We start from the raw sequence: 25,042 nt of genomic DNA, 5'->3' as shown, positions 1-25,042 counted from the left end.
GGGGAGATGGTGGGCTGGGCTCTGGGTCTGGAGTGGATCTGACGAGATCATCCACGGGGCAGGATGGCAATCCGTTTCTCACCAGAGTTCACTCCATGAAGGCAGCGAATTCCGCTCGAAGACCATCTTTGGACGACGGCGCTCTGCATGCGGTTCTCAGAACTCCCTAATTGCATAGAAACAATAAAAATACTCACAAGTCCCTAACAACCACCTGCAGTAGTAATGGCTCTGCAGCAACCTAGAACACATTAGCAACCACCTAGCAACACACTGAAAATACTTAAAACACCCTATAAACACCCTGAGCACTCTAGCAACCACCTGCATGGTATTACCACAGTAGTGTTTTTTTCCCTTCTATGCTGAAACTCAATGGGGAAATCTAGTGTTTGGTGTTCTAGCAACACCCTGTCAAACACTCAGAATATACTAGCAGTCAACTAGAACACCCTATCAACTGCATAGAAACATTAAAATACTCATAAGACCCTAGCAACCACCCACAGTAGTAGTGCCCTGGCAAACACCCAGAACATCCCTAGCAACTACATAGCATCATATACTGTAAAATACTAGAAGTAATTAGCAACTGCATGACAATGCTGGCATAGTGAAAGAAACCTTTGCATATGCAAACACAACTCACAGTTCTTCCGAAAATGTAGGAATAATTTTTTTATTTCAGGATTTTAGCAAGATTTTCAGAAAAGAATATTCCATGCTGATCACTCATCAGAAGTGTACACGAGGGAGTCAACATGGCACTTGCAGATCAGTTTGTAAGTTTTTAAAGGTGTAGTTTACCCTAAAATTGAAATCAGTTGAAATAAATGACTTAACCTTGTGTTGTTCCAAACCCTCATTTATCATTCACGTATCCTCATATTAAAACCTTACATATCTTGAGTGACTACCAAACAAGCATATGATATGATGCAACTTTATATGGTATATGCAACTTTACATGGAATTTTATATGGTATATTATATGGTACATTTGAATATACTGTACACATGGTGCTTTTATGTAATTTGGGGGGATTTACCGCTTCAGTCCCCATTTATTTTCATTTTGTGCAAAGAGCAGCATGCAAAATCTGCCTAAATTTCTTCCTTGTGTTCCATAAAACCATACAAGTTTGAACATGAAGGTGAACAAATGAAAATATGAATTATCATAAATAATTTTAATGACAATATTAATTTTTGGATGAACTATACACTACTATACTGTTTAAAAGTTTGGAGTTTGTAACGTTTTTAAAAAAATTTTGAAAGAAGTCTCTTATGCTTACCAAGACTGCATTTATTTGATCAAAATACAGTAAAAACAGTAATATTGTGAAACATTATCACAATTTAAAATACATGTTTTGTATTTGAATATATTTTAAAATGTATTCCTTGTTTATTAATTTATTAATTTATTCCTGTGATGCAAAGCTGCATTTTCAGCATCATTACTCCAGTCTTCAGTGTCACATGATCCTTCAGAAATCATTCTGACATGCTGATTTGCTGCATTATTTATTTATTTATTTATTTGTTTTAAATACAGCATTTATTTGGAAAAAATATAAAACATTGTACTGACCCCAAACTTTTGAACAGTAGTGTATACAAATGTCAATTCAACAAACATAAAAAAGCAGGAGCAAATGTGTTAAGTCATAGAATAATATACAGGTACAGTAACTAGGTACTATTGATTAGTATCACTTTTTAAATATCTAAAAACTTTTTTTTTTTATTACTGTTATTCTACCAGGGAGACCTATTGATGCTGTAGTCTGTTTTATTTTTATCTATCCCTCAGTGATATCAGCTAGCAGTGTGTGTAATCTGATGCCATAAGTGTACAGTGTGCACACAAACACACAGTTCACACTCACTAACACGACTCAGATTGTTTAATGGGATCCAAATCTGAGACAAGGATACAGTACAACATCCACCAGTCCTCTCTATCTCTCTCTTCTCCCATCCGCCTTTCTCGATTTTGAATGATTCATCTGCTGTATGTAGGAGAAAAGAGAGGGGAACGGTTATTGTCAGGCTAAGTGGCTTGTCATGGAGCGATTTGAATCTGAAAGCGTTTTGTGTTGCTAAACTGAATGGAGCTCAGGAAGGAATGGAAGCAGAGCTGCACAGTGTGGCGTCTCAGTGGTCTGATATACCCAGAAGGCTTCAGGCTCGCTCTGCATGTCGAGACAAGCAGAGGCATATGTGGGCATATCTGTAAGGGCATCGCAAAAAGAGCGTGTACATCACTGTCATATTCATTCTAACACAAAATACAAGTGCTTTCTCGTCCCATGTGGGACTTAAGTTGAAATATATCACGCACACACACTAGATGTCTTCTTCCACGCTCTCATAATGTCTTTTTCATTTTATATGCACACTGAATACAAGGCTCAAATTAGAGTATCTGATGTATATTCTGTAGGCGTCCTGGTCTCCTCCTCCCCTGCAGAAGCCCAAAGGGGAAAATAATTTGAAGCTTTTTCCCCCTACCTTTCTGTATTAATATTCTGCGAGCTGAGATGAGGTGGGTTACAGCAACGGCTGAGGAGGCAGTGTGAGAAGAGAACATGAAAGTACCGTGGCCCCAACGGAAAGCCAAAGACAAATGTTAGCTTAGGAGTTTGTGGGAGGCAGAGCAGTATTTTGCCTCCACCAGGGTTACCGTGAGAGCTTCTCCATCCTTAACCTGAGAGCAGACGGAAACTTTAACGCACGTGCAGAATAGATCAGGGTTTGTTTTAGCCTCAACTTTTCAGAGGCAAAAGGAGGTGAACTATGCTACTCAACTGCTCTGCTTAAAGATAAGGTGATTCTTTAGGGGGAAAAAGAGGTAAAGTGGTTCAGAAGTCTTGCAGGCACACTAAAATTCACTACTAGCAGCTAATAGTGATCTGAATCGCAATGTCTCTAATAAAGCTACAGCACTAGACCTGTGCAAGGCCGCTCTCTGTAAATTTTGCGAATGGAAGGTAAATTGGGCTAAATAATGACCCTCTTCACTTTCCCAGCAGTTTAATTCACTCGGCTTATTGATTCATTGACTCTGTCAGTCTCACCCAGGGTTAGGGACAAACTAAAGGGGCGTTCATGCAATCTGACAGCAATTTTCAATGACAAAGTGACCGGAATCCATTCATTTTCATTGAGAGTTGACATGAGCGACAGAGACTCTTGCTGATGCTGTAAAATTGAGCTGATTTAAACTGATGTGCATCTGCAGCAATGCATCATGGAAACTACCAATCAGAGTATAGAATGTGGACAGAGTGACCAAACTACACTCTTAAATATAAAGGTTCCAAAATGGGGTTTTGGCAGCGATCCCATTAAAGAACCATTTTTGGTTCCCCAAAGAACATTTCGGTGAACAGTTCTTAAAAGAGCCATTTTCTTCATGTGAAGCACTTTTTAATAATCTACTCTTGCTTTCTTCTTTCACAGGCACCTCTTGTTTTAAATTTTCATATTTATTCACTTAATTTGCCAATTCATTTGCCAGCTGATGATGTGCCTCAGGTGCTTATAATTAGATGACATAATTTGCAAAGTACAGAGGAGGAGACTGATTCATATCAAGTACAGTACATTTTTAGATCAGCTCTCCAAAAAGTGTCCCATCAAGGTTTCTCCCTGCATTCCTGATGAGCGTATCGCCGCGGTTACGCCCATGAGTGAGCTTTGTCACTCTACATTGGTGGAGCATCGCCGGGGGCCACTTTCTGTTAACTACACGCCTCAGGCTAGATGCAACATTTACAGAAAGTAACTTCTGTGTTACAAAATAAGGTAGATAGAAACTACAGAAATGCAACACGATACAAGTCAGACTGTAGTATGTAAGTAATTCAAATGAAACGCTGTCAAAGCATTTAATAAAGAAAACATCTGTCAGGACTTGTCTGTCTTCTAAGCAGTTTTATTTTAGTTTCAAATCTAGGATGCTTTGAGGATTTTTTTTTTCTTCAGAACTCCATACACCTGAGGAATATTCCTCATATTAAACCACCAAATCGAAATAATAACTAGGAACAAAAGAGAATAGCATAATCTTGTTGTCATAAAAATAAATGGTAACAGTTTATTTTAAGGACCAATTCTCACTATTAACTAGCATGCTTATTACTAGCATATTGGCTGTTCGTTAATACTTATAAAGCACATATTTAATGCCTCATTCTGCATGACCATAATATAGATCCCTTAATCCTACCTACCTAAACTTAACAATTACCTTACTAACTATTAATAAGCAGCAAATTAGGAGTTTATTGAGACCAAAGTCATAATAGTTACTTAATAGTGAGAACTGGACCTTAAAATAAAGTGTAACCAAATAAATAAATAACATTCGTATTGTAATATATATAATTTAAAACCTATTTGATAACAAATACAATTATTATTGTAAAAATACAAATATATTTATTTATTTATTTAAATTTTTCAGTTAAATTTGTATTTAAAATATATTTAAACAATGTAAAGTTTGCAGGTTTGATTGGTCCTTGAACTGTCCTTCGAATATGGCTCCTGACCTCAGGCTGCTCCGAAGGCATTGTCATTTTATTTAGTGTACCATAAGTCATTTTGAATTAGAAAGTGTCAGCTAAATGACTAATTAGCGAAGCAGCAGCAAAAAGAGCCATTGAAAACCAAGGGAAAAAGGTCACACTTCATTTAAATCCCTTTCAGCTTTTTGCACGGTGCCCAGTAAGATCTGGGAATGATTAACAACACTGAATAATGTATAATTGAGCATGACGTGTGTTAAGCAGAAACCACACTAAAAACGTTTACAGACTTTGGAGAGATCTCTCTTGGTATGGTGCATTTTATTCTGCAGCAAGCCAGAGTGGATAAAGCGAGTGGTTTATTCTTTCGGTGTATTCATGCACACACACACAAGCAATTACACACATTTGGTTAATGTGTAAATTAATTAGCAGCCTTGGCACAGCTCCAGCGTTCATAGTCAATGAGAGCATGTCAAACGCACACACACGCATGCAGGCAAATGGAGCAGTGATAAGTTGCAAAAATACGTTGGCGGGGTTTCTTGAGCATGCATTGTTTTCCAAAGTACTTTTTAATCACTCATGCAATAAAATGCTAAAGTTCTTCTGTTCTGTTTCTCTCTCTTTCTTCTTCTTCTCTCTGTCATTGTCTTAAAGAATTTATTTGATGGTATTCATTTTGCTCGCAGAGCAGCATCTTGAGCAAGGGTTACAAGTTATGCATGTGTGGTTTATTTCACTGCATCAGTAATTAAAACCCATTACTGACTAGTTCCTACTGTTCTTAATGCCTGTACGGCCTCCCTCAAACTAAATTAATTACTTTGTGTATGCATTCGTCTGTCAATCAAGCCGGCGCACACACACACTTCTTCAGCCAAATCTTAAAATCCTCTGACTGTTTATTGTAATAGAGTTGTAAATCACTCAGATACACAAGAGGAAAAACATATGGGGCTTTAAAACAAGCGAGATGTGTGTCATAATTACAGAACAAACATTCTCATAAATTCACTGTTAACAAGCTGGAGGTCTCCAAATGTTTCAAATACTGACATTTATGTTCATACTGTATGTTGAATTAGACTGATGAACAGAAGAGTGTAAGTTTTCTCATTAGCACTATTATTGATCATACTTGCTGTTAAGGGCTTTGTTGCACTATTATTTTTCTAAAAAAATAAATAAATAAAGTATATGAGCACATATATAATAAAGTGTAAAAATAAAGACCTGGGCTGGTAACTATAAGTTACCTAGCAGCCAATCATAACACCCTAGCAACCGTACTGCAACATGTGAAAACACATAAGCAATGCTCATGTAACATATAATGTTACATTTACTTATATATTACATTTTGAAATATATTAATATTAGTAGAAAACAGTTAAAGGGGACACTGGATGAGATTCCATCCGATGTCCCCTTTAAATAATTATATAACATTTTATCTATTTATTAATTTATTTTGTATTATTTTTAATTACTCTTTTCTATTTGATTAAATTTTAAAATGTAATTTATTCCAGTGATGGTAAAGCTGAATTTTCAGCATCATTACTCCAGTCTTCAGTGTCACATGATCCTTCAGAAATCATTCTGATATGCTGATTTGCTGCTCAAGAAATATTTATTATCATTATCAGTATTGAAAACATTGTGCAGCTTAATATTTTTGTGGAAATGGTTAAACTTTTTTTTCAGGATTTTTTTAAGAATTGAAAGTTCAAAAGAAGATTATTTGAAATATACTGTAAATATTTTTTAACAATAATAATAAGACATTATAAATGTTATACTGTCACTTTTGATCAATTTAATGCGTCCTTGAGGAACAAAACTATGATTTTTGTAAAAAATAAAAATAAAAATCTTACCCCAAACTTTTGAACAGTAGTGTGTGTGTACTGTATATATAAAATATATAATAGGATTTTTTTTTTCGAAACCCAGTCCCTCGATAGTTTTTTTTTTCATCAGTGTATTCATACATCTCTTCAGTGGATTGTAATTACCTTACAAAAACTCACAGCAAAAACAGAACACTGTGTACTTGTTCACACAAACCATTTATCCCACACTGCGTCTCTCCATTAAACAGTTTTGCACCCTAATTCAACGCTCCCTGGCCTCATAATTCACATCATTTAGGGCAATTGTAAATACAATTCATTTTAGTGACAAACCTTTCCCTTGACGACGCAAATATATCATCGACATTATAGCAGAACAAAATTCAAATGCAGTGCAATTCTGAAATGAGTTTAAGGAGATTTTTGTCATATTTTTAAAGTGGTGTAGGAGGCAGAGACACGCCAGAGCAGTGCAGAGAGAAAGAGAGAGATAAATGATAATTAGCAGGTGTAATTAGAGGCTAGCAGACACTAATGAAGAAGGATTAATTGCTGTTATCATCAAGGACTCTCCATTAATGCCCTTATTTAATACAAGTCGTCCACATGTTCGTCACGGCAATAAACTCCAGAGCTGAAATAGCTCTCAAATCTCAGTGTGCTGTTTGACTCAAGTCTCGACTCAATGGATGCTGAGACATTGAGCCTGTGCTGTTGTTCTGATATTGTTCTGATGTTATGTGCATCAGGTGTTAGGTCGTTACTTCTGTTAATTAGTGTCAGCCTGTGAATGCAGATTTGTGATTTCATTAAACTTTAATTTAGTTTAATCCTTCATTATTTATTTCTGCTTTATTGTGCCAATGTGTTTTATTGGATATCTTGGACTGGGAAAATATTTATCTATAGGATATAAAGCTGTATGTTTTTGTATTGTTTTATGTATTGTTTTATTATTATTATTATTATTATTATTATTATTATTATTATGTGGTATGTGAGAAATCATCTCGTCCCATTGAAGATTGTATTTCCGTCAAAGTATAATATTAAAGATAAATAAAAATATGATATTCTAGTCATTGTATTCATTAATTAATTACCAGTTATTTCATCGCTGAGATATTATTGTCATTTTTTTATATTTTGACTTATTGTTTTTGTATTTTTTTGTTTTCATTTTAATGTTATCTAGTGTTTTCATTTCATTTGAATGTATTTTATTGTTATATAATGTTTTTATATTTATTATATTTGTTTTCATTTTATTGTTACGTTTTAGTAATTTTGTTGTTATTTTTTTGTTTTTTTTTTATTAGTTTTATTTAAATATGTCTAGAAAGTTTTTATTTTATTTTTTTTATTCCAGTTTAAGTATTATTTTAGTTAATCTAAAAGAAAATAAGATATTTTGCCTTGGCATCTAGCTAAAATATATTTTATAAACATTATATTTGATTTAAGTTATATTAAGTTTAGATTATTTATTATATTAAGTTTATATTATTTCAAGTAACAAAAATGTTTTATGGTTTTAGTTTTAGTTAACTATAATAACCCTGTTTATTAGTTTTTGTTAGTTTTTCATTCATTGTTCTCATCATTTGTTTCCTTTAAAAGTGCACAGATATCAAAATTCTGTGTACAGATAAACTGATAATTATTTCATGTTATGGCTGATATTAACATTCACTACTATTTGGTCTAAATAAATACAAAAATAAAACCAAAGACAGTTGTTTAAATGCTACAAATGAATCTAGGTCTCACAACATTATAATCTACAGCATGAAAAGTGGACATTATTCAAAGTATATTCAAAGTTTACTAACAGTATTATTAAATTATCAGTGTTATTAAAGATCAACCTTGAGTGAGAATAAATGGCGAAACTGTCCTAAATGTGAAAATCGGGGAATGAGCAGCAAGATTAAATATTTAGTATCAACCAAAACCAATTATATGAATAAAATAAATTTTAAAAAAAAATCGCTAATAGCAGCTAATAACCAATATTTGTCACATGTCTGTTGTTTTCAGTTAGCCTGTTCCCCTGTGACCTAGTTTCTGTCTCTTGTTGATTGTTTCATTTGGTTCAGGTGTGTGTCATTATCGTCATTAGCTTCCCTTTATTAGTTGTGTTCTGTTCTCAGTTTAGTGTCCGTTCTCGTCTATGTGATGTTGGTTTACTTGCCTGTCTCCTGGATTTTCTAATTAAAATACCTTTTTGTTGATCTCCTTCGTCCTTGTGCGTTTGTACCTCACCAACGCGTAACAGAAGAACGGACCGACTACAGTTTTTTTTGTGGCGTTTTTGTTTCCTTTTTTCCTCATTCCTCTGTCACCATGGACAATCCTAATGTTGCCCTGCTATGCCTGGAGCAGAGGGAACGCTCCCTAGAGACTCACACCAGGGATTTTTTGGAGTTGGCGTGCCTAACGCACTATCCAGACTGCTCGCTTTGTGTGTTTTACATCTCAAGCCTCAGCGAGCGGTCTAAGGCACGCCTCTCCGGGAGCGGTCCTCGGGACAACTTCGCCGCATGTTTGGAGTGGGTGCTGGAGAATAATGGACTATACTTTTCCGTCGGCCCCGCTGGTGAGGACATCTCCAGCCCCACTCCCAAACCAGAGACCAGCCAGCCGTCATCCTGCTGCATGGAGCTATTGCCAGAGCCCACCACAGATGGAGAGGTCGAGCCTGCCGCGACACGGGAGCCAGCGCATAAAACCGCAACTGAGCCTATCGTTGCCTGAGCCTCTCGAATTGTCTGACCAGGTGCGTGAGCCGGCTACATCGCCCGTTCCCGAGGGAGTTTTGGGGGAGTTCGAGGGCTTGGAAGGAAGCCCCGCCCACTCTCCTGCCGCTGAGGGTGAGCTGAAACTGGCCTTTAAGAATTATTATGAGGGACTAATGGACCTCTTTGATAAGGACCTAATAGACTGGTTTGGGGAGGTATTACCCAATGCTCCCGAGTCTCCTATGTCTCCGCTGGTTCCGTCCAGCCCTGAATCTCCTGGGTCTCCACTGATTCCGCCCAGCTTCTGTCCTCCTGTGTTCCCTCGCAGCTTCCCTCTCCTGCCTCCTCTTAAACCAGCCAGTTCCTCAGCCCAATCTCCGCTGGTGCCTGTCAGTCCCTCAGCTCACCCTCAGTCAGCACCAGCTGAGCACTCTGATCCGCCTCGGGACTTCCAGTCTCCAGCTTCACCTAGGCATGAGGATCCCCTGTCTCCGCCTCCAGCCTTCGAGCCTTGGACTCCACCTCGGTCCTTCAACCCATCGGCTCTGCTTTGGCTCCTAGCTCCCTTGTCTCCACCGTGGCCCGTCATCCCACTAGCTCCACCGGGCTCCCTCGTCCCTCCGGCTCCGCCTTGGTCAGTTGTCGACCATCCGCTGCCTCGTCACTCCGTCCCTCTGGCTCTGTCAGGCTCCTCCTTCCTAGGCTCCGCCTCCATCCTCAGTCGCTCCGGCTCCGCCGCGGTCCTCCGGAGCCCCGCCTCCGCCTCAGTCGCCTGAGTCTTCAGCTCCGCCTTGACCCTCCGGATCCTCTGTGTCGCCCTGGCTCTCTGTCTGCTCGGCTCCATCCTGGGCTCCTCTTCCATTGGCTTCGTCTCTGTCAGTTGTCCACAGGGTGTCGTTAAGGCCTTCTCCACCATGGCTCCTCCCTCCCACGACTCCCCCATGGACTTATTTTTTGGACTCTTTTTGTTTCTGCCCCTCTCCTGCTCCACGCCTTCCTCCTGAGCCCCCACTCTCCCTCCTCAGTTGGAATATGTTACAGTGCAGGGACACGCCTTTCCGGGAGGGGGCGAACTGTCACATGTCTGTTGTTTTCAGTTAGCCTGTTCCCCTGTGACCTAGTTTCTGTCTCTTGTTGATTGTTTCATTTGGTTCAGGTGTGTGTCATCATTATCGTCATTAGCTTCCCTTTATTAGTTGTGTTCTGTTCTCAGTTTTAGTGTCCATTCTTGTCTATGTGATGTTGGTTTACTTGAATGTCTCCTGGATTTTCTAATCAAAATACCTTTTTGTTGATCTCCTTCATCCTCGTGCGTTTGGCCTCACCAACACGTAACAATATTGTACTGATATATCATGCATAGATTTGTTTTAAGACTAATGAAAGCCTGTGTTTGTTTGGCTAAATTGAAAATCGCCCATCCCATGTTGTTGGATTTATTTTGGTTTACTAGTTCTAGTTTACTTGTTTCTAGATGTGAATCTGCTGCAAGTGAAAATGAAATCAGTGGTGCTGTCTTCTTGTTTAATTTATTAATAAGTGGCATGTTATTCAAGTACCATTTATCTTCCCATGTGAACAGCGAAGCCTCAGAGCTGCTTCTTATAATAACACACACACTCTCTCTCTCTCTCTCTCTCTCTCTCTCTCTCTCTCTCTCTCTCTCTCTCTCTCTGGGTGGCATTTTTGTAATGTACTGCGATAAGAAGAGCAAATGGACGAAGTTAATTAAAAAGAAAGGCCAGACAATTTGACAGTTCTTTTCTCTCTCTCTGTCTCTCTCTGTTTCTCTCTGACAATAACAAAGACACGGTCTGTTGAGCTGCTCACAGTGGGAACTGTAGCATTTTTCTGGAAATTCATAGCAGAATAGTTGTGGGATTAGTTGTGAATAGCGAAGGGTTAAGTTGAAAATTCCAGCTGGATTCGCGGTCATAGATGTCTGAAGTGCGTCTGGCCTGTCGTCATTTCTCTGTCTGTGTGGATGTGTGTGTGTTTGTGTGTGTGTGTTTGTGTTCGTGTGTTGAATCAATACGTCTGTGCCCCAGACGGCCATAGTCCATCAGGGTCTTTACACACAAAACCTCTTCAGTTATCTGGGTTTTATCTTGTGTGGGTGTTTTTACTCAAACCACTTTACAACACACATTTATCTCCTGTTTAAGAAAGACAGCATTTAGCTAGTCAATGGGTAGTGAAAGACATGAAGTGCTTTTGGGATTTTAACATGCCCTGCAGTGTGAAGTGGTACTATATCTCATCTAAAACTATTATAAGCTACATTTTGATCATTCTTTTATGAGCTCATATTAATTTAGAGACCACATGGAATATTTGTACATTTAAAAATTAATTTTTCAAACCACAAATCCATTTAAAATTAACTATTGAAGAGAAAAATCCCTAATATTGATATATGTACCTCTATTAAAATATACAAATAAATAAATAAAAAACTATAAATGTATGCTAAATGATGAATACACAAATACAAACAGACTATTAGAGGAATATGAATATTATTTCTTAAATTAATGTTTTTTTAAAGTTTATATAACTGAGTGTATTTTATATACTTATTATATATATATATATTATTTTTATTTTATTATTATTATTTTTTTTAAATAAACTAGAGAAGGAAAAAAATGTGTTAGAAATGTAACCATTTACTGTATAATAAGCCCCTTACCTATTTTAGCCTTATTTTTATTTAAAAAAGGCCCATGAGAATATCATTGCTTAAATTAATGTTATTTTAAGTTTAGTCAAACAAATTTAAATATTTTTATTTGTTATAAATATGTTATAAATTTGTTATAAATATAAGTGTTATAAATATATTTGTTTCTTTTTATTTCTAAATATAAATTTTTATGTTTCGAATTTTATGTTTTTTATGTTTTTATTGTTATATTTTGAATGTTAATATTATCAACAAATCTGTGCTTCGAATACATCTTCAGCACATCTGGTACAGTGAGTTTAAGCAAACACCAATCGCATCCATTTGCATGCAGTTTGCATGCACAAATCATTGGTATGTAAATATAAGAACCGTTTTGCCTCAAATAAAACGGTGGCTATTGCAGTAATTCATCTCAATTTAAATGTGGCGGGCTTTCATTTAGAATTCATGTAAATATAAATATCAAGAGCTTTCATTTGAGGTGCTTGTTAATGTAATGTAAATGAATGTGCCCGTATGCAGAGCAGCATGGTCGGCCGAGCATAAACGGGACGCAGATGGGACCCTCGTCCTTGGTTTTGTTACGGCACGATGATCCGTTAACCCTTACCGAAGATGGGAGACGGGACGGGGGTGAGAGGGACAATAAATTGAAAGCAGCAGAGCTCAAGGTTACAACACATTAATCCTGAGAGAGTGAAGAAGAGACGAGTGGGAATGGAATTATAGCAGGGGAGAGAGAGAGAAAGAGAGTGAGAGGGTGCGATAAAGCTAGAATAAGAGAGCCTGGATCGGGGGGAGAAGGGAAGTGAAGAGAGCGACTCCAACCGTGAGAGAGCGAGAGAGAGAGAAAGGGATATAGCTACAGCACAGTGACCTACAGAGACAGATGAGTAAGTGCTGTGTGTGGAGTGTTACCACCGTATCTTGTTATCAAGGATCCCATTAAGATGGTCCCATAGCCCTCACGCTCCATATCTGGATATTTCTACTTCCATGTGGGATGAGCAGCTGCGTTGAGCGAGAGAGACCGAGGCATCTGACATCAACACCATGAGGTACTCACGGAACGAAGGGAACGAGACGCGAGAGAGAGGTGTTTGAGAGCAGAAAGAGAGAGGGATGACAATGATAACAAGCGGGAGATGCTGTGCGAGGAGGTGAGAGAAGGGTGAGAGAAAGGAGATTTAGAATGAGGAAAGCAGGGGGAGACGAGTGGAGGAGAGGTGTTTTCCTGAAAAGTGAAGTTGGGGGTTTGTGCCTCTGTTGAGGGATTCTTTATTAATCCAGATTCTGCTCACTTCAGGCTAGTACATTGTTTAAATGATGTTGAGTTTTTCATATTTTGTCATATTTTAGCTGCTTAAAGCTTCAAACTTAGATTTGTTTCATTCTAAAACTACTTCAAATTTAAATTTAAATGTGAATCCTGATACAATTCAGGTTTATTTTTAAATGTAAATCCAGATGCAGTTCAGATTTATATTTTAATGGAAATTCACATGCAGTTCAGATTTATATTTGAATCAAAATCCGAATCCGAATGCAATTCTAATTTGTATTTCAGTTAAAATCTGGATGCAATTGAAATGCATATTTAAAGCAAATACAATACAATTTGAGTTGACATTTAAATCAAATGTAAATGTAAATGCAAATACTGATACAATTCAGATTAATATTTCAATCCAAATCAGAATATAGTTCTCATGCTCTGTATGTTTAAATCCAAATTCAGATACAATTTAAGTTCACAGTTGGCATTTAAATCCAGATTTCAAATGTAAATGCAAATACAGATACAATTCAGATTTACATTTAAATCCAAATCAGAATACAGTTCACATGCTCTGTATGTTTAAATCCAAATTCAGATACAATTTAAGTTCACAGTTGACATTTAAATCTGGATTTCAAATGTAAATGCAAATACAGATACAATTCAGATTTACATTTAAATCCAAATCAAAATACAGTTCACATGCTCTGTATGTTTAAATCCAAATTCAGATACAATTTAAGTTCACAGTTGGCATTTAAATCCGGATTTCAAATGTAAATGCAAATACAGATACAATTCAGATTTATATTTACATCAAAATTGTAATACAGTTCAAATGTACTGTATGATTATATCCAAATTCAGATACAATTTGAGTTCACAGTTCACATGTAAATACAGATACAATTCAAATTCACATTTAAATCCATATTCCTAATAAAATTCAAATTCACATTTAAATGTAAATCCAATTCAAGTCTGAAATTAGATGAAGTAGATACTTTTTTTTGTTCATTCTTTGAAACATATCTGTCAATACTACATAAATTTTGAATCTGAATTTGATGTGTATTGTGATATAAAATCATATATTTTAAAATTCAGAGCAGGTTATAAACTGAATGGTAGAGTAAGTCTCTGTTCAAGCAGTAATAGCAGTGTTTGGTATATCCTGTTCTTTTGTATATAATCTTTGAGTGAAGCCCCTATCTTTACAGTTCCTGTGAGGACTGGCAGTAAAAGAGCCTGTCTTTCTCTCTCTAGTGGCTATGAACTGGGTAACCGTATACTGTGTTTTAGACAAAAGCAGCCATAAGTGTGAAATCTCTAGGAACACAGATAAAGTGTACAGTGCAGTGTACAAAAGCCAAAGGAAGAGAGAGAAATATCCAAGGGAATGAGAGTGTTTGAATGTGAAATGATTTGCAGTAGTATCAGTCTTTACTTCGCTACAGGAAAAGTAATAATTGTAAAGTCTTTTGTGATTCAAGTGTCTTGAGGACATTCTTTAATTAATTTTATGAATCTTACTCTGAATACATATGTAAGGGTCAGTCATGTCAGCTGCACGTTCTTTGCGCTAATTTGATCTGTGTTGTAAAATAAGAGAGAGACAGACCCCGTAGAGCGAAAATAGAAAATCCGTAATGACCGAACGCAAGCTACCTATTAAACTCTATCATGTGCTTTATAATTTCCCAGAATCCATTAAAAATCATGCTATGCTCTCATTCTGAGGGTAATTATATTCTGTGGACCTTGACCACCCTGGTCCAACCTGACAAATGTCAGTGTGACTTTCCATAATTATAACAGTAATGTAACAGAAATCAATTCTGTCTTCCTCTGCTGGCCGTTCGCACGGTGCTAAAGGCTCTTTCCTCAGAGCAGAGCACCAAAGAGTCATGTCTTTTCATCAATACACTGTTGGTTATGTGAGGAATGACATTATTTGACAAGTTCTGCATGATTGTCTTTGACAGGAAATGCGTTTCGTGTGCAGTTTTGGTGTGAATGCTGATTCACATGAATCAGGTTGTGCTGGATTCGGAGTGTTTTGAACAGAGATGGAGGAGGTGTTTGTCTGGCTGTATTAATGTCTCGGAGGGTTAAAGGGGTTTGTAATTGGTCTCCTCAGAGACTGGTGTCTGTTTTCTTCGCTCTTTCATTCCTTTCCTTCTTTTTAAATGCTTTCCTTGAGGCACACAGCTGTCTTGGCATGAACATGCTCCTGGTATCCTCAAAACTAAGTCAACTGACATTACGAACCCGGATATTACAAGTGTGATTTGTACAGATTGATATGCTGTGATCTGAGACCACTTGTGGAAACGGTTTGATTTTGCAGTTTTCAAATTGAATTCAATTTAATACAGATGATATAATCAGCATGACAATGAAAAGTTGAATGTAAACTATTATAAATATCAGAATGTAATAGTTAGTTCTTCTTCGGTGTAATTTTGGGTCCAGTAACTTTTGAATGTACACTCTGTCATGTATTTCTGTGTTGAAGGGTAATTAAGGGGAATAAATTCAATTCTGCCTACTGCGTGTCAAAGCAACAAAGCTGCTAGTTTAGTCTTTTGCATGATTGAGTTTGAATTAGCACAGACTGACATCTGTATGATGAGAACTGGTATACATGTACAAACGGTCTGGGGTGAAAAACTTGCAGTTTAATCAGGTGTTATCTGCGCTGCTTAGAGTATGATTCATTTTATTACATTTTTTATATTAGATTAGGTAGGAATGCACAGCATATTTTTGATTTTATTATCTTTTTTTTTTTTGGTATAAGTCAATCAGTGTTTGATATTTTATTGCTAATGCTCATTTCCTCTGTTTTCGTTTTATGTATTTCAGATTTTATTTCAGATTTTGGGGCCACTTTGCACTCATGTTACCTATGGAAGCCCATTTCTGCCATGTAATAAAAATCTTGCTTTGCTAACTCATAATTATAACATAAAAAGTCAGTATCATATGAAAAATAATTATACTAAAAAAAGTTGATTAGTTGACATAAAAAGTCAAAATTATTACATAAAAAGCTGATATTATGGCATAAAAAATCTAAATTAAAACGTAAAAATTTACAACATAAAAAGTCAGAATGTCAAAATGACAAAAAAAAATATGACTGAAAAAAAATGTACATTTATGATATAAACATTTATTTTATATTTAGTGAAATTGAGATTGTCATAATTGTGATATCATTATTATGACAAAATTGTCCCGATTACTTTTTTGTCATAATTATGACTTCTCGCAGTTTAACCCTAAACCTAACTTAATTTTGACTTTTTATCTCAAAATGTCCAATAGAATACACATTTTTAGAATTTTTGTATTTTAAATCAGAATTCTAAAACGATTAATTTGAGTTTTTAGTGTGCACCTAGATAGCAACAAGCACAGAGTAGCAGAATGTGAAACAAGCCACATGAGCTGCTTTGAATTTCACAAAGAGGAGTATTACAATATTAAAGAGTTGCTGTGTGTGATAATCCAGTGAAAGTGATGTTCTCAGCATGGATTTGCTCTTTGACTCAAAGATGTGACATCTTCACGTTCTCTTCAGCTCAGCCTGATTCCTCTGGTTATCGCTCTCTGGCTCTCCTCCGCTTGTTTATGCTCTCCAGTCCCCCCCCACACCCCCCTCCCAGTCTGAGATTAGTCCCTGCTGTGTGCGTGGTGTGTGTATTTAGCTCATGGTGGGTAGCAGTGGGTGGGGTTTTATTTTCAAGCACAGATTAGCAGCTGAGAAGGGGATTCCATCCTATTAAATTATTCATGCTTAAGAAATTATTACAGTGCATGAAACAGCATTGTGCTTCAATAAATGCCTTACCCTAGACACTGGGTGTGTGTGATGATCCTAATTCACAGTTCAAATTAGATGGCGACCATAATATAAACTCAGTGAGAGGGACAGCTTATTCCAAGCACGATTCATCTCTCATTGTGGAAAGACAATGTTTTGATGCTTTGGTAAAATTATAACATAAAAAGTAAAAAATGATGAGAAAAGAAATTGTACTTAAAAAGTCTACATAATTAGTCAACATAAAAAGTCGGAAACATTTGGGACAAAAAAAAAGTCAGAATTACGACAAAAGTTATAGTTGACAAAAAGTCCGAATTGTGACAAGTTGAAATTACAACATAAAAAGATGACATTAAAAGTCATTATTATGATAAAAAATATTAATAATTATCTAATATTTTAATATTATCTCTTTTTTTTGTCATAATTTTGACTTTTCATCCCATGACTTAGTATCTCATAATTTCAACTTTTTATGTCATAATTATATTTTAACAAAACATTTTTTTTTTACATTTATGGTGGAAATGGGCTTTCATGGTGACCTGATTTGCATAATTTCTTCAGTGAGTCTGCACTAAAACAAAATATGAAACCAAAAACAGCTGATATATGTTTAATATGTATTTACTGAAAGTCAGAAATTCATCAGTAATTTAAGATTTGGACTGGTGTGTGGGTTATTCAGATCGAATGGTACTTAGCTACTTTCTTGTCATAACATTCAGTGAACTTATACATACATTTTGTTCTTCATTGTACAGTGTGAAAGTTTCTCCTTTGCCTTTAAGCTTGAGCGGTGATATTTATTGAACAGAACGTGGTGTTATGGATGGTACAGTGTGTACCAAGAGGAACATTTCCACTCAGTGTTTAGAACAGAATACTGATAAATGTCAGATTATTAAGTTAGTTGAATGGTATACCTATCTGTCAATGTGTGTCATTATAGTTAACGTGTGCATTTCATCTGGATCAGTATTTTGTCTGAATCTGAATCCTGTTTTACACAAATAGTAGCAAACAGTAGTTTTAGTCATTTTCTGCATATTCACTTTTTTTGGCACATTGATAGCTAACCTCTTATGTTGAGTTTATCTTTGCGTCCAGGTCATGTTGTAGCCTACATTTCTTGTAATATTTTAAGTGCAAGGAAAGCTGCATATATATATATAGGCCTAACTTACGGCTATAACAATTAAGGTCATTAATAATTTACCATAAATAAGATCTCTCTGGTGAAACCACATACTGTCACAACCTCTACCTTAACCTGAAATAATATTCATGCTAAAATTTCATTCAGACCCATTTTGAGTTTAAAACTGAGCTAAACTTAATCTTCTGGGGTTTTTCCCTACAGGTGCCACAAGGTGAAGTCAGTATAGTGTGAGCGGGAGCCCTGAGATGGCGACGCAGGGGCTGGCGGCCCGGCTCTTCGTGCTGCTGGCCGTGTTGGCAGTGGCTCATGCCTCCGTCTTCCAGTCCAATCAGAGACTGAAACCTCGGTTGCAGCGAGACCGGCGCAACATCCGTCCCAACATCATCCTCATCCTCACCGATGACCAGGACATTGAATTGGGTGAGTGGAAAAAGAATACTCAGATACCTTTAGGATAATTTATGATAAGCCACCTCCAAGAGAAACTTTTGGGGATTTTTGGAGACAAAATAAAACAATAAGCTGTGAGAGTCCATGTGTTATAGTGGTTTTAAAATGTTTCAGGGATGTTGTCAGGCACAGTATGTACTGGAATGCCTAAAACTCCCTTAACCGTGATGCAACTCTTTACATGGCAACCACAAATATGATAAAGGACACCAGTTTTCAAGACTATTAAATCATCCACTGATTCCAATGAGAGCTCGTCCAGTCAGATTTAGATATAGTGACGTGACATGTGGCCAAGTATGGTTACCCATACTAGGAATTAGTGCTCTGCATTTAACCCATCCTAAGTGCACACACACAGCAGTGAACACACACCCGGAGCAGCGGGTACACTACATATATTACATATACACTACTGTTCAAAAATTTGAGGTCAGTAAGATTTTGTTTTTAAGAAATTAATACTTTTATTCAGCAAGGATGCATTAAATTGATCAAAAGTGACAGTAAAGACATTCATAATGTTACAGGTAAATGCTTTCAAATAAATGCTATTCTTTTGAATTTTTATTCAAAATAAGAAATGTTTCTTGAGCAGCAAATCAGCATATTAGCATGATTTCTGAAGGATCATGTAACAGTAAAGACTGGAGTAATGATGCTGAAAATTCAGTTTTGCATCACAGGAATAAATTACATTTAAAAAAAATGTTATTTATACACAAAACAGTTCAATTAAATAATAATAATATTTTACGTTATTAGTGTTTTTACTGTATTTTTTGATCAAATAAACGCAGCCTAGGTGAGCATAAGAGAATTATTTCAAAAACCTTGAACGGTAAAATGAAGAGTAGTGTATTTCTATTACTTAAGGTATTTAATTTGATGTATTTTAACCATATTGTAACCTGACCTGCTTGTAAAAATTGTTTTACTTTTGCTCCTAAAACAAAACAGTTCTTTAGAATCTCTAATGGTTTTAGCAAACAAGATCTCTCAGTCTAAAAGGTTTACAGGTACAAGATGCAACTAATGCTGAAAGAGCATTTGTTTCTGTTGAATGTGTTTGTGTGTGTGAGAGAGCTCGTTTATTTTATTATATATCAGCTGTCTATCTATATTGACCTTTGTGTGTAAAGTGCACAGAGGATTTTTGCAGTGTGTATGTTCGTATGTGCTGACCTTTCTGCAGGAATCTGTGGAGATGTGATGATCCTGTCTTAAAGGCCAAACTGAACTAGACTTCCTTTTTCCAATCATATCAATTGAGCAAATCAGGGTGTAGGTTGTGTGGGTTTACTTAGCTATAGTTTGTTCCCAGAAGTTATTTATAAATGTTGTCATTTTAATCAATGATTCGTAAATAAAAATGAATGTGCATTAAAGTCTCTTATGCTTACCAAGGCTGCATTCATTTGCTCAAAAATGCATTAAAAACAGTCATTTATTCCTTCAGTGTCACATGATCCGTCAGAAATCATTCTAATATGCTGATGTGCTGCTAAAGAAACATTTCTTATTATCAATATTGAAAACAATTGTGCTGCTTAATATTTTGGTGGAAACTGTAATATTGTTAAATATCATTACAATTTAAAATAACTGTTTTCTATTTGAATATATTAGGCTTCTTTGATAAATACAAAGTTCAAAAGAACAGTGTTCATTTAAAATAGAATTTTCTGTACACTATTGAATTAATGCATCCTTGCTGAATACAATAAATAAATCTTACTGACCCAAACCTTTGAATGGTAGTGTAAAAACTATTGAAGTTTATGGTTTGTCCTAATTTACATTTAAATAAATGTGTGTGTGTTTATTTGAGTAAGACAAGGTCGAAGAAATGCTGAGGAAGAGCGAAAACAAAGGGGTTTTGAAAACTATATACTGTAATTGAGACTTTTAATAAATAGAGTGTGACTTGTGAATATAAAGCCTGTATCATATATCTCTAAACATACACATCCATGTGCACACGCACACACACGCCGCTGGTGTCACATGAATTCCCAGGTTGCAAACAACCAATACATTTCCTCTTAAAGGCTGGAATGTCACAAACAGAGAATAAATGAAAGAACTGATATCTTTATCCCGCTGATGTCTAGTGTTGTGTAGGGGAAGAGAAAAATAAGTATCCAGTTCTCTTTGAAGTAGAGCAATCAGCAGAGCAGACTTTATGTCACCTTCAATAATATATGATAGATCTTCTTTTTCTCTCTCTCACCCAGGCTCCATGCAGGTCATGAATAAGACCCGGCGGATCATGGAACAGGGTGGAACGCACTTCTCCAATGCGTTTGTCACCACGCCCATGTGCTGTCCATCACGCTCCTCCATGCTGACGGGGAAGTACGCCCACAACCATAACACCTACACCAACAACGAGAACTGCTCTTCGCCCTCCTGGCAGGCCCAACATGAGCCACGCACTTTTGGAGTTTACCTCAACAGCACTGGCTACAGGACAGGTGGAGAACATTCCCAAACACACACTGAAAGGATTACTTGATTAAATTGCTGTGTTATTGTCGCATGGTATAGAGTAATGACGATTTGTTAATCTAATGAATAACTGATTTAAATCAAATGAAAAATTGTGTGTTTGATTGGTCCAGACGCTACAGTAGAGTGGAGTACAGTAGTGTAGTGTAGTAGAGCTATGAGTTCAGCATAGAATAGTGTGGACTAAAACTAGAGTAGAGTAGAATGAAGTGTACTAGAATAACATAGAGATGAATAGACTAAAAACAGAGTAGAGATGAGTAGAATAATGTAGAGTAGATTAAAGTGCAGTAGCATTGAATGTACAGTAGAGTTGAGTAGACTAAAGGAAAATAGCCCAGAGATAAGTAGAATATTGTAGACTAGAGTAATATAGACTGAAGAAGAGTAGAACAGAGTTCAGAAGAGTAGACTAAAGTAAAGGGAAATAGCCTAGAAATTAGTAGAATTATGTAGAATTAAGTAGAGTATCATCTCCTGAAGTAGAGTAGAATAGAGTTAAGTATATTATACTAAAGTAATGGAGAATAGCCTTTAGATGTGTAGACAAGAGTATAATGTAGAGTAGAATACATTCAAATTAGCTTATACTAAAACAGAGCAGAATATAGTAACATAGACTTGAGAAAAATTGATTAAAGCAGAGAGGACTAGACTAAAATAGAGTAGAATAAAACTGAGTTGAGTGGACTATACTAAAGTAAAGTAGAATAATGTATACTAGATTGAAGTAGATTAGCAGCATATACTGAAGTATAGTAGAAGAGAGTTACGTAGATTAGAATAAAGTAAAAGAGATGAGCCTAAAGATCAATTGAATAATGTAGAATAGAAAAATTAGAGCAGCATAGACTGACTTAGAGTAGAGTAGAATAGAGTTGAGCAGACTAGACTAAAGTAAAAGAGAGGAGCCTAAAGATCAATAGAATAATGTGTACTAGATTAAAGTAGAGTAGCATACACTAAAGTAGAGTAGAACAGAGTTGAGTAGATTGTACTAAAGTAAAGGAGAATAACCTCAAGATGTGCAGCCCAGAGTATAAAAATGTAAAGTAGAATAAATTAAAATATCTTATACTAAAATAGAGCAGAATATAGTAACATAGATTGAGAAAACTTGATTAACACTGACCCGACTAAAATAGAGTGGAATAAAATAGAGTTGAGTAAACTTGACTAAAGTAGAGGGGAATGGCATAGAGATTAGTAAACTAGAGTAGAACAATGTGGAGTAGATTAGAGTAGCATAGTCTAGAGTAGAATAAAGTAGAGTCAAATAAATTTGAGTATTGTATACTAAAATAGAGTACAATAGAGTACAATAAAGTACCGTAGACTAAAGCAGAGTAGAATGAAATAGAGTAGCCTGAAGTAGAGTAGTGTAGCAAAGTTGAGTACTTTATATCTTTGTAGCATAAAATTCATAGTTGGACTAGATTAGAGACTAATCAGAGTGTAGCATAAGTGGCTCTAAGATCACGCTTTCATAACCTCATACCCTTTAATGATTTCCATCTGAAACCAAACACCAAAGCATTATGGCACATAAACTCTTCAATAACAGCCTGACATGAATGTAAAGTTCAAATTGAGCTCTCATTCATTTGTGAGCTGTTTCATCAGTCAGAGTTGTGTCTTTTGGGTTTTTCACACACTCTCACCAGAGATTCAGTGTGACAGGCCCCCAGGTCACACACACACTGTCAAACACACTCTCACAGACTCTTGCACGAACATTGACATAATCTGTCTCCAACAGATGATTTTCATTAAACTAAAAACCTTCGGGCTGTAATGGATGGTTTTGTGTATTTGTGTAAATGTGTGATGTGTGTGTGATGTTTTTTGTTTGTGACATAGACATCAGGCAAAACTACTATGTGCATGTAAACATAGCATGACCAGCTGTGAATATTGTTCCTGCACACACACACACACACACACACACACCTGGCAGTGAGTCAGGCTTTTAGTGGTAACAGTAATCCATTAGAGCACACTTCCTCTAGGAGAGAGACCAGCTCTGACCAACATCCTCTCTAATGTAACATTTCCAACACAAATATTCATTCATCTTCACACAGCTCCTGTCCTCTATTCCTCTACATGCAGATTCTGTCTGTATGCCCGTTGTATTTTAAATGTGCAATGTATTTTTAGTATAAAAAGTTTATGCTACTTTTCTGTACTCCACTCTGTTCTACTCTTCTCCATTCTACTGTTCTTGACCCTTTATCACACTCACTGTACTCTATGCTGCTCTTCCATACTCTGATCAAATTCTATTCTATTCTACTTTATTGTACTCTGCTCTGCCGTACTGTACTCCATTCAGTTCATCTCTACTCAACTGTACCATACACTATTCTATTCTACTCTACTCTGTTCTGCTCTGCTAACCTCTACTTTACCATAACCTACTACTTTGCTTTGCTCTAATTTACACTGTTTTACTATACTATACTCTACTCAACTCTATATACTGTGTACTTCTACTCTATCGTATTATACTGTTTTACTCTCTACTGTTTTACTTTACTCTATTTAACTGTTCTACTTTATTCTATTCCACTACACACTACTCACCTCTACTAAACTCTGCTGTTTTCTGAATTGTTGTAGTCTATTTTTCTACTCTACTTAATTCTACTGTTTTGTGCTCTATTCTGTTCAGTCCAACTCAACTGTACTATGTGCTTTTCTACTGTACTATGTGCTTTTTACTTTACCATATCACTGTTTTTATTCTGTTTTATTTTATTCTGTACTACTCTGCAATACTTTATTCTATTGTACTCTACTGTACTGTGCTACTTTATTCTATTCTACTCAACTTTCCCATACTATTCTACTTTTCAATTTTCACTGTTTTGCTCTATTCTGTTCAATTTTCACTGTTTTGCTCTATTCTGTTCTACTATACTCAACTAAACTGTACTCTTTTATAATCTACTGTGCTCTACTCTACTTTGTTCTATTCTACTCAAATATCTACTCAACTATTACCACATAACTAAACCATACACTATTCTTCTCTACCCTGTTTTACTCTATTCTGTTGCACTTTACTCAATTGAACTACTCTATATTTGTGTAAAAACTATTCTACTCCATTCTGTTCTACTCTACTCAACTGTAGTATACACTTTTCTACTCTTCTATTGTTTTGTACCATACTATTTCACTTTATTCTGTTTTACTCAGCTCAACTCTATTGTATTGTAATCTACTCAACTTTATTCTACTTTTCTGTTCTCTACTCTGCTGTATCATCCTCTGCTATTCTGCACTCTGCTCTATTCTGCTCTCTGTTCTACTCTAGTGTACTCAACACTGCTCTATTTTACTCTATTCTTTATTTTTGTCTATTCTCAGTTCTACCCTACTCTATTCTGTTCTGCTCTGCTCTATTTTATTACACTATTCTGTACTCTACTTTGCTCTCTTCTACACTATTTTGCTTTATGATAACTATGCTCTCTTGTGTTTGTGTTTTCCCAGCATTCTTTGGGAAGTATCTGAATGAGTATAACGGTACTTACATTCCTCCGGGCTGGAGGGAGTGGGTCGCCATGGTGAAGAATTCCCGCTTCTACAACTACACTCTGTGCAGAAACGGCGTCCGAGAGAAACACGGATTTGACTACTCAAAGGTCTGTGTGCAAGCTGGCCAATCATGCGGAACCCCGTCTTTTCCTATTGCGTCTCCTTTCTTCATTTCTTGTCATGTCTTCATCCATTCTTGACCAGTTTGATTGATAGTTTTGTTAGTCTGATTTCCAACAAAGTCAGACCTCTTTTCTGTCTGTCTTTCACACTCTCAGTGGCTGTCTCTCAAAGTTCAGTATTTTTTGTCAGGGCTCATCAGTCTCATCTAAGCTCTCTTTTTTCTGTTAGCTTTTCACCATTCATTGCAGTGACAGACATTTAAGCTCTTTGACAACAGAAAAGTTTGCTTATGAGTGGGTTATATGT

The 25,042-nt window shown here is 36.2% G+C and overlaps 1 protein-coding gene across 8 annotated transcripts in view; it reads left to right on the top strand.

Moving 5' to 3' along the window:
* Window positions 1–25,042, top strand: part of sulf2b (sulfatase 2b) — a 151,120-nt gene that overhangs the window by 94,361 nt on the left and 31,717 nt on the right. For 3 of the 8 annotated variants that reach the window (XM_016492986.1, XM_016492994.1, XM_016492993.1), the window contains exons 1-4: window positions 12,637–12,888; window positions 18,308–18,526; window positions 20,794–21,033; window positions 24,569–24,720. In XM_016492986.1, coding sequence (XP_016348472.1) covers window positions 18,352–18,526; window positions 20,794–21,033; window positions 24,569–24,720 — 567 coding nt within the window. In that variant the 5' untranslated portion in view covers window positions 12,637–12,888; window positions 18,308–18,351. Of the gene's footprint in view, window positions 1–12,636; window positions 12,889–12,919; window positions 12,991–18,307; window positions 18,527–20,793; window positions 21,034–24,568; window positions 24,721–25,042 lie in introns of those variants that run through there. The other 5 variants (XM_016492988.1, XM_016492987.1, XM_016492989.1 and 2 more) reach the window with 3 other exon arrangements.

The sequence above is a fragment of the Sinocyclocheilus anshuiensis genome, unplaced genomic scaffold (assembly GCF_001515605.1).
Source record: "Sinocyclocheilus anshuiensis isolate Anshui unplaced genomic scaffold, SAMN03320099.WGS_v1.1 scaffold967, whole genome shotgun sequence".
NCBI lineage: Eukaryota > Metazoa > Chordata > Actinopteri > Cypriniformes > Cyprinidae > Sinocyclocheilus > Sinocyclocheilus anshuiensis.
Note: the sequence above shows the minus strand (reverse complement) of the source record. Positions and strands in the feature narration are given on the sequence as shown.